Source organism: Mustela erminea, chromosome 18 (assembly GCF_009829155.1).
Source record: "Mustela erminea isolate mMusErm1 chromosome 18, mMusErm1.Pri, whole genome shotgun sequence".
Taxonomy (NCBI): Eukaryota; Metazoa; Chordata; class Mammalia; order Carnivora; family Mustelidae; genus Mustela; species Mustela erminea.
The window spans coordinates 55,667,353-55,681,836 of record NC_045631.1 but is presented as its reverse complement, the minus strand read 5'-3'; the positions used below and the strand labels follow the sequence as shown (position 1 = coordinate 55,681,836).

At 57.0% G+C, this 14,484-nt stretch overlaps 1 protein-coding gene across 6 annotated transcripts in view; it reads right to left on the bottom strand.

Moving 5' to 3' along the window:
- Nucleotides 1–973: 973 nt before the first annotated feature.
- The window catches only part of RAB37 (RAB37, member RAS oncogene family), a 57,974-nt gene continuing 44,463 nt past the window's right edge, over nucleotides 974–14,484 (bottom strand). Inside the window, exons 1-10 of one of the 6 annotated variants that reach the window (XM_032323017.1) lie at nucleotides 9,112–9,279; nucleotides 6,374–6,484; nucleotides 5,276–5,317; nucleotides 4,678–4,744; nucleotides 4,546–4,598; nucleotides 3,582–3,647; nucleotides 3,097–3,141; nucleotides 2,958–3,014; nucleotides 2,804–2,880; nucleotides 974–2,608 (exon numbers count right to left, since the gene is read on the bottom strand). In XM_032323017.1, the coding sequence (XP_032178908.1) occupies nucleotides 2,503–2,608; nucleotides 2,804–2,880; nucleotides 2,958–3,014; nucleotides 3,097–3,141; nucleotides 3,582–3,647; nucleotides 4,546–4,598; nucleotides 4,678–4,744; nucleotides 5,276–5,317; nucleotides 6,374–6,484; nucleotides 9,112–9,204 (717 nt within the window). In that variant the 5' untranslated portion in view covers nucleotides 9,205–9,279 and the 3' untranslated portion in view covers nucleotides 974–2,502. Of the gene's footprint in view, nucleotides 2,609–2,803; nucleotides 2,881–2,957; nucleotides 3,015–3,096; nucleotides 3,142–3,581; nucleotides 3,648–4,545; nucleotides 4,599–4,677; nucleotides 4,745–5,275; nucleotides 5,318–6,373; nucleotides 6,485–9,111; nucleotides 9,283–12,536; nucleotides 12,648–14,484 lie in introns of those variants that run through there. The other 5 variants (XM_032323018.1, XM_032323021.1, XM_032323019.1 and 2 more) reach the window with 5 other exon arrangements.

Genomic DNA, 14,484 nt, shown 5'->3' with positions numbered 1-14,484 from the left:
GGGGGCGGGGCCGCACCGAAGGTGTGGACATCGCGGCCCAATCAGAGACCAAGAGCACGGGGCGCTCGGGCCGGGTGAACGACGCCGGCCAATGGGAACGCGCGGGGGCGGGGTCGTGTGCTCGGCGCGGCGCCCCGCGGCGCGAGAAGAAAGAGGGCTCAGGAAGTGGAAGTGTTTGTTACCAAGTGGCCGAAGTTGAGGCGGGGGGCGGGGCGAGTTCCCGGTACTGGGCGGAGGGGCGCTTAGGCTTCTGGTTTTCTCTCGGTTTGGCGGGGATCGAGGCAAGCCAACCCACGGATAAAGGACTCTTAACGTTTTAACGACCTTTAGCTAAATCCTCTTGTGGACTCGAGTGAGGGGTTGGGAGGGTAGGGATTGGGGAGCGGCTGTTGCCGGGGAAACGGCTCCAGCTCCGGGGCGGTGGGGTCCACCTCCGACCCAGTAAGGTTGTTGGAATAACGATATTTTCCCGTTCGTGGGTTTTGCGTTGTCCAAGGACGCACGCTTACAGGGGTGCGGGCTCTCATCCTCGCTGGGACAGTATGAGGGCTCCGTAGGGAGCCCAGACTTCCCGGGGCTGCCCACTGGACACAGGCCAGCTAGGACAAGGGTGTGAGCACTGGCCTCCGCGTTTGGCCAGTAAGTAGGGGAAGAGAGGCAGAACAGAGTCAGGTAACCAATCTCTTGAGTACAGGGCAGAGGGAAAGGAGCCCTGGCTTTTTTCAATAAGGGGGGGAAAAAAAAAGCCCGAATGGGACCTTAAGACAAACCTTCTTTCAGTTTCTTGCAGATGAAAGGCTGCTCACAGAAGTTGGGGAGCAGTCTTTTAAGGGTGAGGGGAGCAGTTGGGAGCATTGATGAAGATCAAATGATTTGGGCAGTCAATGACCGTTCCCCCAACATGCAGTAACAGTCAACATTCTCTCCCCTGCCCCCTCTCCAAGCGCACCTCGAAGAAGCAAGGGACAGGGCGTGCTTTCCCAATTCTGCAGTTTAATTCTGAAAACACAAATGCTAGAGGCCCAGAGCCAGCCCGTGATTGGAATGCCTGCGACCTGCCTTGGGCCCCAGAAGAGCCCAGCAAGGTCAGGCTCCTCCCTGCTCCGAATGGGAGAAGCTTTGGAGAGCTTCCTTATCAGGCCCAAGTCGGAGCTGCTGACTCTGCTCAGAGAGCGAGATTTCTGCCTCAAAAGCAAATGCAGTAGCCTTAGAAATGTGCAGTGTGTACTTCTTACTCTCCTCCAGGTCATGACCCACATGTGTCCTGTTCACCTCCGATGGCCAGGGTCAGGGTTTTGTGGGACAGGTGACCTTGGCCCCACATAAACTCCTTGCTGCCTATCTCCTTAACCCAACCTAACCCGCGTGACTTTGTTTTCTACACATTGTGTTGATTTACCTAGAAATGGGTGACCTCTTACTCCTTAACCTGGCTCAGTGGGAAGGGACACAGCAGTTTTGGCTGTGGTGGTGTCTGTCTGAGGGGAAAAGGCATGGTGGTCAGGGAGCAGACCACGCTTGGGTTGGGCGGGGGCGGGGGGTGGGGAAGATAGGTGTCGGGTAAGGTTTGCCTGGTTCTGCTTCCCACCTGCTCTGAGAGTCAGGCGTTCCTCCTTATCGGATTCTTAACTCAGTAGAAACACTGGAGCTGCTTGCAGTAGCCTGTGGGGCTGCCTAACTCCAAAGTGTCAGGACAGGAGAAAAACCTTTCCCTAGCTTTGACCTTAGGAGTCTAAGGGCACAAGCAAAAAGGTAGAGAGCCATCCACCAGGGATTTGGGGGAGGGGGAAAAGAGGGGCTTGCCCCTGGCACCTGAGGTCTAGAGAACAGGAACCAAATGTGTTCAGTCTGTGGACTGGAGGAAAAGGGGTACATCCCAGAGTGGGGCTAGTAAGGCCAGAGGCAGCCAATACAGACCTAGTCTGTGCTCCTCCTCTCTCCCTTACCCACAGAGCTCTGTCACTGCCCAATCTCCACATCGATTATATTCCCTGAGCCTTGGTCTGGCACAGGGGTGCATCTTACTGGGGAAGACATTCCGGGGGAGCTGGAGGAAGTAAAGCCATGGTCCGCTGCACCTCTCCAGCTGAGGTGGAGCCCCAGTGGGGTCACGGCCTGCCCTCCTGCTGCAGAAGTGCATCACTGCCCTCTGCTGCTGAGCTGGAGAATACCACCCTTGTCAAGGCAAGGAGAGAGCCTGGGGCCCTTAAGTCCTAGTACCAGCAGGCGAAAGGACCACCCGTTCTGTCTCGTGGTTTTCTGGTGCCCACCCCTGCTTTTTTGTATTACATTATGTATCATTAAAGTGAAATAAATACTTTACCCTCCCCCAGGATGTAGGGAAGCTACAGGAACTAAGGTAAGAGTGGGAGTACAGCTCCCTCCTGGGAAGGGGCTGTACCCTGGGTCCCCCGATTCCCATCCGTTCAGAATAAACCAGCTCTGGGGGAGAAGGCTGCATCCGTGAGGGCCTCTGGAGCCTCCTTTCAGCCCCTTTGGGATTCATAAGAAGGAGCAGCAGCTGGGCTGTTTCTTCTGGGACTCCACAAAGTCTCGGATCTGGAAGTGAGGCCCATCCGGCTGCCACAGGGCTCTGTACTTCAGCTCCCTTGAAGAGGAAGAAGCAGTGGGCTGGGCAGGGAGTGAGGAACTGCACCCTCCCTACTCCCATGACCCCGGGGCTACTGGACGCAGGAGGCACAGTGCCTGTAGGGCCAGGGGCTGGGCCAGGGGCCAGGCCCTACTGGATTCCCAGATGGTGCCACCCCATCCCACATGATTCCCGTCCGTGCTCAGCTCTTACTTGGCAATGGCCAGAAAGGCTAACTCCACATTCATGCCTGTCTTGGCGCTGGTCTCCATGAAGGGAACTCCGTACTCCTGCCAGGAAGAGAATGTCCTCAGGGCCAGCCTCTGACTGCCCCCACCCCTCGTCCTGCCCACGGGCAGTCACTTACCCTGGCCAGTGTTTCTCCATCCTCCGAACGGATCACCCTTTCATTGCTCACATCCGCCTGTCAAGCCCAGGTGGGTCACTCTGGGGAAGGAAACCTCCACCCCAGCCGGCCCCTCTCCTGCCTGGGCTGGCCCCTTCACCTGCAGGAGCAGCCACTGCCTGCCCTCTGCTGATGGCCTGTGGGACTGCGGGTGGTATGATTGGCTTGGAGCCAGGGTTTCTGCCTTGCTCAGGCTGAGTTACCCAACTCCCAGCCAGGGGATCCTACTGCCAGTTGGGGAGATGGGAAACTCTCCTTTGGAGGGGTGTGGTGACCAGCCTCAGAGGGGTGACTGTAGTTGGGACTCGGGTTTTAGCTCTTCATCTGTGACTGCTTTACTGGGATCTAGTGGGGGCTGAGCATCTCGACCACCCTGGGTCTCTCAGATGGCAGCCTGGGTTTTCCCTGGAGGGGGCCATTTCCAAAGCGTTAAGAGGGCAGATGAGATGGGCTGAAGCTGCCAAAGAGGTCTGACCCCTGACCTGGAGTCTGGGAAGAATCCTCTGCTGGAAGGCCATGCAACTAACCCTCTTGGGGCTTGTGTGGGGCTCGTGAGAGGGGAGGCGCCGGGATGCGCTCGCTCACCTTGTTGCCTAGCAGCATGATCACCACGTCCCTCTGGGCGTACTCATGAATCTCAGTGAGCCAAGCCTGTGGGAGACGGTGAGCTGAGCCAGGCTGTGCCCGAGAACCAGGCCTTCTCCCCTCCCTCGGCTCATTCTTCTCCTGCCTGTTTGGTTTTCCCTGGGCTACTCACAGGCCCCCTGCCTTCTCTTATCTGCCTCTTTGTTCTGGCCTCTCTGGTCCGGATCAGCCTTCCTTGACCCAACCCCAAGTGTGCAACTCCCCGTTCTATGGAAGATGCAGATGGCAGAGCTTTATCTCCTAAATCAGCTGGTAGTGCCCAGCGATTTCCCGGAGTGACTCACGGAGGATTCTAGCGACACAGAAGGGCTTAGTGATCGGAAAGATTGTGATGGATTAGTGATGTCTACCAGGAGTAGGGAGTTGGAGTTGGAGGTGGCAAAGCACGTGCTGTGGATTTCCATCCTCTGTATAAGCTGCTTTATATCTACGTGTTTTGGTCCCCGAGCGCCCCCTGCCCCCCATGGGCTTGCCAATCCCTTGAGATCAGGGAGATGTGAAACCCTTATGGTGCCGTACGCGCTCAGTGCTTGTACTTACTGACTTATCCCTACTCTGCAATAGTTTGGTAAGGACAGACCTGCTCACTGAATCACTGTCCTTGCCACCTGGGTAGTTGTCCAGGGCGGAGCTGGGTACTGGGCGAACTCTGTCAGGAACGGCACTCACGAGTCACAGCCAGGACTGAGCAGGTGGCACAGGCACCCAGCGGCCTGCCTGGCCTTCCCGCCCACAGGCCGACCAGATGCCCAGCGGCAGCTTATTCCTTCTGAGTCACAGCGCAGGTGTTTTGAAAAAGGTGGCAGTTCTCTGCTCTGCCCCCTTCCCCACAAAGCAGGAAGCAGTCCTCGCTCGCGGAGGGCCCACCTTGGCTGCTGCTGGGGGGCGTGTGAAGGGGACCTACCCGGATATTGTCGAAAGAAGACTTGTTGGTGATGTCATAGAGCAGGAGCAAGGCTGCAGGGGGAGAGAGAGATCACACAGGGGACGTGGGGCAGAAGGATGGGTCTCCCGGGTGGGCTGGGGAAGGGCTTACCCTGGGCATCTCGGTAATAAGCATGGGTGACACTGCGGAACCGCTCCTGCCCGGCTGTATCCCAGATCTAGGAAGGGATGGACAGACGGTCAGAGGGAGGCAGTGCGCCGGGACGGGGCTGCGCGGAGGGAACCCACGCGGAGTCCGACAGCTGTGTGTGTGTGGGGGACACTTCCTGCACTAGGGGCTCAGGGCCTTCCGAACATCCGATGATGTCCGCGGTGCTGTTACGGAGCTCACGAGCTCATTCAGGCTGCGGCCTCTTCCCTAGCCCAGGGCTTGGGGGCGTCCAGTCTCCCAGAGCGGATGAGATTTGGGAAACTGGAGAAGAGCTGGAGCAGAGCAGGCCCGTCTGCAGGCACGTGGAGAGAGCGGCCTGTGAGCCTTGGATGGTGGAGAGTGTGCCTGGGAACTGCTTTTTGGGCCGCCCTCCTCGTCCTCCTTGAACAAACAAAAGCACAAAGGCTGTTTCCTCTGCGCCCCACAGGAAATTGCCCCAGGCTCAGGGCAGGGCTGCAGGCCTCCTGCGGTTTGGGTGCAGAGCAGGGGCGGGCCCTCCATCCTCCCCTCTCCCCGGCTGTTCTGGACTTGGTCTCACCTGCAGCTTCACCCGCACACCATCCACGGTCACCACTTTGTTCTGAAAGAGACAGGGGCAGGGGAGGGTGGGTTTGGATGGCGGGGAAGGCTTGGATCCTTGACGTCCTACAGAGTGGCAGACGTTCTGTTCTGGTTGCTTCCCGGGGTTCGAGGGGGTGCAGTGAGCCCCCTAGACATCTCCAGTCAGATTTCCTCTTCAGGGCAGCAGGACCCCGTCTCCCCCCCACCCCGCCCCATGGCAGAGTTCTTTTGGGAACTCGTCTGCTCCTCTTAAAACATGCCAGGGCCTGACTCTCCTGACCTCAGAAGGTGACTCAGGGCTGGACACTGGGGGCCCCGCCTCTTTCCCACTTTCATTGGTGCCTCCTGGAGCTCAGCCCCAGCCTGCAGAACCGAGCCCTTAGAGATACGATGCCTGCCTCCTCCACCCCGCACATCCTGGGCACAGCAGAGGATGGGTCTGCAGGGTGGTCTTTCCCTCTAGCTGTTCACTAGTTCTCCTAAGTGAAGCTTGGGTTCCTTCCCATTGGGAGGGAGGCAGCCGGCCCCTGCATGGCCGCCCCCTCACCCCACCACCTGGGTTAGACCTTACTGTCCTGGACCCTGTGGGTGGAGAATGGCAGAGCGCTATATAGCCCTGACGCGGGTTTATAAGGGTGGGTTCCTCGAGACCACAGGGAGGGAGGCTGATGAGCTTAGCTTTTCAACCCAGTGCAGTGGGGTGCTTCCAGGAACTCCAGAAAGACCTGTGAGGCCTTGCCAGAGGGGCCTAGCTCAGAGGGCCATGAGCAAGACAGTGGAAGGCCAGGAAACTCAGCTCCCACCGTGGGATGTGTCTGCCCTGCTCTAGGGCAGAATTTTAAGACTCAGTGTGTCATTGCTCAGATCCTGTAGGTGGGCAGAGAGCCCCTCCACCATGCCTGGACTCCTTGAACCTGGCTCCCTCTGTGGTCCCAAGGGGGAGCACCCCTGGTGCCCTCTGGGGAATGACCCACAGCGGCTTTGAGGATCCAGGGCCAGAGAGGACAGCACGCTGTGCCTGAGCCCTGGCCTGCCCCGACTTGCTGCTGGGAGGAAGAGCCTGCTGCCACCTCACCCTGAAGTCTATGCCGACCGTGGCTATGAAGGTCCCGGACAGGAAGGCCCCGTCTTTGAACTGGATCAGCAAACAGGTTTTGCCAACGCCTGAGTCTCCCAGAAGCATCACCTAGGAGATTGGGTGGGGGGGGGGGGCAGAGGCAGTTACTGGGGAGTTGGGGCAAATTTCTGGGCTTCCAGGGCGAGACTCTGGAAAGAGGGCCAGAGGGCCAGGGAAGGCTGCTGTCAGTACTGAGGGCCACCTGCTTCTAGAAAGCCCGATGCTGCCTTCACCCTTTCTTTCCTCTCGACTCCTTGGCTCAGCTCATTTCTCAGGCCCTCCCACCGACTCTCCTGTCCTCACCCAGTTTCCTGCGTTGAGACCTCAGCACTCACAAGTCGGCAGATGTGCTCAGTGGCCCCAAAGAACCACCTCTTCCAGAAAGGAAGTGTTAATACCGTGGACAGGGATTATCACCCAAGGGAGACTATCAGATCTGATGGGGCGGGCACGGTTGTATGCAAAGGCATGTTCTAAGATTACCACTGCTGTTGTTTTCTTTTCTTTTTCTGGTCACAGAATTTATCTGAAAGTCTCTAATGACATTTTATGTTTATAAAAGTGTTGCATAAACTCGGGAGGATTGAAATTTATACCAAAACGGGGAGACGATGAGTCTAAAGTTTCTTCCGCAGAAACCTCCCAGGTGGGTCAGATGGATGCAAATTAGCATCTCTGGGTCACTTTAGGGGAGGGAATGTGGGGTGGGGTGTGTCCCTGCCCTCGTGTTGTCTGGTCAGTCTCTGCTCATGATCTCCTTTCAGGGACAAGACAAGCGGGGACAGGGAGAGGGAGAGGGAGCCTTCTGTCCAGTCATTCCTCAAGCTTGGAGAACAGAGGTCTGGACCTAATGCTGGAATTTTCCCAGTTGGCTGGTTAGATACTTAATGGGTTGAGCAGGGACTAGGTTTGAGTTATTTTTGAGGCTCTGACCTTGACAGCGGAGCCCAAAGGCATTCCTGCTGTGGGCACGGGGTACTAGGATTAGCTAACTTTGGTGGAAAGGTAAGGGGACTGAGCAAAAGGTACGTGAAGGCTGGGGTCCTGGCTTGTAGATGGCTACTGGGGGACTTCGGGAAGATTCCTTCACTGTTCTGTGGCATGCTTTCCACAGTGGCTAGAAGGGAGGAAGGATAATTTCACCGAGGTCTCTTTGGAGTCTGTTAATGACTTGGACCAAAAATGCTGATGTCGAGTGCCTGAGACTCAGGGAAGAGTGGCCTGGCGCTGCGTACTCCCTGCCTGCGGCTCCCATTCCCTCTAATTTGGCCCAAGGAGCTTCTGCCAGGCTCCTCCTACAGATGCTGCCTGGCCCACAGGAGACGGAGGGCTGGAGGCCGCGCAGCCCTCTGGAGCCAGCACTTCTCCCTGGCTCCTGTGTCCTGGCCCCTGAGGAGGAAGGGAGGGTGAACTCCTGCAAACTTTTCGGATCACAGCTGTCTTGAGCAAAAGATGCTCACCAGCCCCCCAGCCCCCCAGCCAGGCGATTCCACCAAACACAACTGCCCAGCCTTGCCACCTCCTAGACAAACAGGCCAGCTGGCTTCTCAGGCCAGGAGGTCAGGCGGTCCCCACCAGCCTGGGGCCTGGGCCTTAGCAGCTCCCCCTCCCCTGAAGGCACAGGGGCCCATTTCCTGCCACCAGCCCACACAGGACGCCTATCTCAACGGCTCCGGGTGGGTGACTTGCAAAGTGGCTTCCCCTGAAAGACTGGGGGGTAGAGGCCCCAGCTCCTAGTGAGAGAGAGCCTGGGGTGGGGGTGGCGGAGGCCCCGAGGCACAGAAAGAGGCCAGCCTCCTTCAAGGCCCCGCAGCATGTCACAGGGCAGCCCCTCACTCCTCCCCAGCCTCAGAGGAAGAGTGGAAGCTCTGTGCTCCCTCAGCCCCTCGTTCAGAGTTCCTGGTCCCTGCCTCCTCCAGGGGCCCAGAGGGAGGTCAGACAGACCAGAGTCCATCGCCTCCCTCACCTGCTTCTGTCCATGGTTGCCCTTCAGAGGGATCCAGCCCCAGAGAGGCGACCCAAGCTAGCCCGCAGGGCACTTGGGACTAACCAAGAGAATCTTTCCCAGGTTCTAAAAATTCTCAGGCGGGGCTTCAAGTTGGTTAGCAACACCCTCCTGGAAGAAGGCGGGAGGAAATGGCTGCGGGAGCAGAAAGGAGGTGGTGGGGCTTGGGGGCCCCCCCGGGGACCTACGGAGGTTGGGGCCTAAGAGTCTCCGCGGGGAGCTTAGCTGGGGAAAAGGCATTAACCGCAATTGCTCCGCCGCCAGGGGGCGTCCCCTCCTCGTCTCCAGGCATCCCCATATTCCAGCATTTGTGGGTGCCTGGGCCCAGGAGGATTGTGAACTTAACCCGTACGGAGAAGCACGGGGTTCCGGGGATCCTAGCAATCAGGGTGCAGCAAAAGGAAATGGGGTTGGGGTCCGCCGTGTGGGGAGTCCTTCAGTCCTTCTAACCCCCCTCTCCCCACCCTTGCTGAGCCAGCCCAGAGCCCCAGACTAGGGCGTAGAGCCGGGGGCTGTCTCCACCCTTCCTCCCTGCTCGGGGAGACCCGGCTCCTTGGGGGAAGGGCTGAGTCCAAAGAAGACGCAGCCAGAAAGGGGGTTGGACCGGGGTCTCAGGGCAAAGGGCGTGGGGAAGGGGTGGCCCTCAGAGCAGGCTGGGGAGTCCCCAGCGCTGGGCACAGTGACCACCCACCTTGCCCGTGACATCGTAGCTCGGACTGCAGGGCGGGGAGTCCTCGGGGGCCTCTCCATCCCGAGTGACAGCGGCGCCAGACATGCCCGTCATGTCCCCTGGACCAGAGGTGAGCTAGGGCTGGTGGCGGGCGAGGGACAGCGCAGGGACCGCCCCGCTTTAGGCTCCACCTCATCCTCCCACCCGCCACCGCCCCGGCCCAGACCCCGACAGGCTCCTCCCTCCGTCCGCCCACCCAGACGACACCTGCCGGTAGAAGGCTGGCTCGCGAAGGCGCGCACGACCGCAGGGTCAGCGCCTCGGGGGGCAGGGCAGGCGGCCCCCGAGCAAACTGGCCGGGCATCGCGCTCTGTGGAGACGGGCTCAAATCCAGCCCCACGACCGGTCCCCCAAGGTCGCCCGCGGCCCGGGTTAGGTTCCCCGGGTAACAGTCCCTGGAAATCCAGCCTGACTCGCAGGGTCCGGCATCTGTGGGGCCCCGCGGTCAGGCGCCCCGGTTTTCGCTGCCGCTGCACAGCGCGGCCTGCAGGCGGCGCCGGAGCCCCGGCCAGCTGGAGGCCGACGGGTGTTCCTGGGTGGCGGTTGTGGGCCGGGGACTCTAGAGAGCGGCCGGGCGCTGCCTTTTTAATTTTTTTTTAAAGATTTTATTTATTTATTTGGCAGACAGAGATCAGAAGTAGGCAGAGAGGCAGGCAGAGAGAGAGGAGGAAGCAGGCTCCCTACTGAGCGGAGAGCCCGATGTGGGGCTCGATCTGAGGATCCTGGGATCATGACCTGAGCCGAAGGCAGAGGCTTTAACCCACTGAGCCATCCAGGCACCCCTGGGCGCTGCTTTTGAGAGAAGACGTGCGCAGCGAGGAAGGCGCCCAGGCAGTTTTGCTTTGCTAATGCACCTCAGCGCGAGCTCATCTGAATATGATTTTATTCACCCACTGAAATTCACCTTGCCCCACATTTACACTGTGGTTTCTCACGGTCCCTAGCCGGGCACCTCTCATTTCTCCCTGACCTGTTGGGCTGCGCCCAGAATGAGCCATCCTGGGAAAGGCCTCCCCACCCCCAATCTGGGAACTCCTGAAGGTGGGGGCGGCTGGCCTTATGCAGCCTGGCCCTGGCCCGCAGGCCCTGGTCCCTTGGCCTGAAGCAGGCCTTAAATGTTTGGTATTAAATAAATTCATGAAGTCGCGGATCATTTTAAGCAGGACATCCCAGCAATCCTGCAGCTCCTGGTGACAGAGAATGGGAGTGTGGGCGGTTTTGTTCCCAGTAGGCTTCAGGGGCTCTGTGGCCATATTACAAAGGGACTGACTGAGGGTGCGTAGGGGGGAGGGGCACCTGCACCCCTTGATTTAGGTGTTGGGGGGGTAAGACAAGCAGGTGTGGCTTATCGGAGACTATAGGCCTGCTGGGGACTGTGTGTCCATGTGCCCCCAGCCCTGTGATTTTTTGGCAGTGGCTGGAGCTGTTTTCCGGCGCCGGGCCTCAGAGAGCCAGCTATGGGAGCCGAGAAGCTGTCAGGTACCCTGCAGACTTGTGTAATCGCCTGCTGTTTGGATGCCAGAGTCACCCGCTGCGAAAAACACCCCAGCCCACTCGGAGCTCCTAAGTGCTCACACTGGAACCCTGCAGGGGCAGTGGCTTTCAGAGCAAGACGGTAATGGACGACGAGAAATGAGAGCGAGGGGGTGGCGTGGCCCTCGCTCCCCTTCCCCTGCAAGGGTTGCATTACATCCCTCAAAGCATCTGTGGCTGTCCTAGCCCCTAGTCCCTAGCCTCTAGTCCCTATTTGGAAGGGGGGTCTTTGCAGATGTGACTAGTTAAGATGAAGTCGTACAGGAGTCGGGTGGGTCCTTAATCCAGTATGACGGGTGTCCCTGTAAGCAGATGAGCGGACACACAGGGAGGAGAGGCTCTGGGAAGACAGGGCTGGAGACTGGGGTGCTGCATCTACAAGCCAAGAGGTACCAAGGGTTGTCGGGAGCCGCCAGAAGCTGGAGGAGGGGAAGGTGGGCTTCTGAGTTCCAGCTCTGGTTTGTGTTGTCGGCTTGACCAAGACCATCCTATGTCTTGTGGTCAGTTTGGGGGAGCCAGGCCTGTCCTGTGTCAGCCTGCTTCGGGCTCTCTGTTTGACCACATTCTTTCTTCCTTCTTAGAGGCCAGGTGCCACATTTTTCTTATCAGGCTAGCGGCAAAATTTGGAGGCCCCACCCTTATGCGTCTGTGGAGTGTGAATCAGAGTGTTCCCAACCACGTCCACACCCACGTCCACCCCACTGTCTGCCCTCCGAGTCTGACAGGTGGGAGGATGGGTGTGGAGTTGGGGGAGATGGCTGGTGGCTGTGAGGGCCCCCTGTGACCTCATGTGCTGAGGGGCAGATGGGGAACAGGCCCCTAGTGGGGGGAATGCCTGGCCTGACAGCCTGGTCCCAGGTCTCAGGAATTTTCTGGGCAACCTTGCTTTCCTGGGACTCAGCCCTGCCCTTCCCAGCACTCTGGAGGCTGGTCATGAACAAACACTGGGCGCTGGTGTCTCGGGTTGGATTCCAGGCCCTTGGCACACACGCTGGCCAGGCTTTCATTTCTGCTTTACTCTGAATCCCTGGCCATCAGGAGTCCTTGCTTTCCTTCCTGTGATCCAATGGGCAAGCCCAGTCTCTGGGGTCCTCTTGCCTCTTCCCACCAAGTGTGATGCTGCTGCATCCCAGCCCTAAGTGTGGTCCCACCGGCCCTGTGTTCTTGCTCCATCCTGATCCTGAGGATATCCAGGGAGAGACAGAGTGCTAAGAATAAAACTTTAGTTCTTGGCCTGCCAGTTCCCTAGGACCCACACAACAGTGTTAAATTTGGACTATACTTAAAATCTGAAGTCATCCCTTTGCCTCTCCACATTCTTCTTGCCCTGGAAGGAGGGCCCGAGCAATCTGTATCAAGATATTCTTTCTAGTTTCTGGTTGGGTCTAGCCCGTGGGGAGCCCCAGGAGGAAATGGGAGAGCTGGAAGGGAGCACGGCAGGAGGGAGCTGACTTGCCCACCCTGGCTAGCTTCCAGGAGGGTGGGGAGCGCGTGTGTTTCTCCACTGAGGGTCAGAGCTCCTGGTAGCCAGCCCTCCCTTTGCAGGCTTTTGTCCCTGAGTTCTGGCAGTAGTTCGCTCCTCTTGTGTTTTTTCTTTTTCTTTCTTTCTTTCTTTTTTTTTTTTTTTTTGTTGTTTTTATTGTTTTTTAGTCTAGGACTGGGACCGGAGCCCTGCACTATGCACGGGCATTGCACCAAACCACTGCCTCCCACCCCGTTCCCCAACACCCTGCCTCCGCCTTGGTAAGTAGTCTTCATATTAAACCTTGAAGGATCCAGCGTGAGCATCCACCTGTTTCCTGCTGGGACCCTGACAGAGACACACCAGGGCCCCGGAGTCTGGGGGCACTTACTGTGAATCCGATGCCCACGGTGGCCGAGAAGGAGCCTGGGATGAACTTGCCCTGGTCGAACTGAACCAGCAGAGAGGTCTTCCCCACGCCGCTGTCACCCACCAGGATGGTCTGAAAGGGAGCAAGAGACGGATGAGAGTCTGCAGTGGGAGCTGGGCTTCGGAGACGCCATTGTGGCTGTGGGAGGGAGCGCCTTCTCAACACACATACACACACACACACACACCCCAAACCCTTGATTCCCTAATTGAAGTCACTGAAGAGACATAGAAGGGACCCTGTTTCACCCCCCGTTAATGAACATCTGAGGTGACCATGAGAACTTGCCTCTCAGACTTCCCACCATAGGGTCATAGCTGACTGAGAGGCCCCACTGTGTCCTCTGAGTCCCCCATAGATGTGTTTGCATCAAGGCCATCCTTATCACGGGCAGTTCCCAGCCAAAGGCAGAGTGTGGCAGGGACACTGAGGCAGGCCTGTTGCTGGCCGACACAGGATTCCCCTTATGGTTGAATTTGGCTTGAGGACGATTTTACAGATTGTTCTAGAGATTGCATGGCGGTCTCCCTCAGTTGGGGTCAGACCTGCCTCATGGTCTGTGGGATCTCCCTGCCTTTCCTGGCTTCTACCCCACTTCCTCATTTTTTTTTTTTTTTAAATTTTATGTATTTGAGAGAGAGAGAGAGAAAGAATGGGGGGAGGGGCAGAAGGAGAGAGACAAGCAGACTCCCTGCTGAGCACAGTGCCCCACGTGGGGCTCAATGCCAGGACCCTGAGATCATGACCTAAGCCAAAGTCAGACTCTTAACCAATTGAGCCACCCAGGTGCTCCTACCCCACTTTTTTCATAGGTATTTCCCTTAATAAATTCCCTGCACTTTTAGTTCTCTTTGGCACCAGATTCTTTTTTTTTTTTTTTTAAAGATTTTATTTATTTATTTGACGTACACAGAGAGAAATCACAAGTTGGCAGAAAGGCAGACAGAGAGAGAGGGGGAAGCAGGCTCTCTGCTGAGCAGAGAGCCCGATGCGGGACTCGATCACAGGACCCTGAGATCATGACCTGAGCCAAAAGCAGAGGCTTAACCCACTGTGCTACCTAGGCGCCCTTGGCACCAGATTCTTGAGAGAGTAACACAATGGGTCTCCTGTATGGGAGAGTTTAAAAAAAATTAAAAAAATCAGAATGTCTGGACATATGCCTTGGGAAGAGTTGGCACTTGGCCCTGGAACATTGGAGAGGTCAGCATTTCAAGAGAAGTAGAGTTTGGGAAAGAAGGGAATGGCTACTTCTGTACCTGGAGGAAGTAGTGGGGAGAATTAGTTGGGAAGGTCAGGTGCTATATTTGGAAGAAAATCATAAACAATGGAGATGAAATATACATATACCTGGAAGCTGGTACTCAGCAGGCTCTCAATGAATGAATGAATGAATGAATGGGTGGATGGATGGATGAATGAACGAGTTGTAAATGCCATAGTTTCAAAATGGACAATAGCTACTTTCCAAAGACAAGCATTCAGAGTCATTGGAGAGGCTCATCTCAATCAAGAGATGCCAACTTTAGCTGGACTTACAAAGCCATAAAGATAAAAAAACACCAAAAATGTAAAAGCGTAGTGATTGACAGGGTCTCCTGAGGTTGGACCCATGGCCCCAACACTGTCTGGCTCTGACAGTGGCATTGAATAGGCAGCAGGGTAGACATGAGATTGTTTGTGATGCTGACTTTGGATGTCCCCTGACTGCTGTTCCCCACCTCCACTTCCCAAACCAAATTCAATTCAGTTTCTATTTCCTTCTGGGTTAAAGGGCTTCATTTGTTTGTTGTGTGCAGTGGCTTTAATAATTTACATCTCAAATCAAGCCTCCTTGGGCTTGAAGAAGTGCTTCCTAGACAGACTATTCCAGAAGGTGAGAGGTCAGTCCCTCCATGTCCACCTTTTC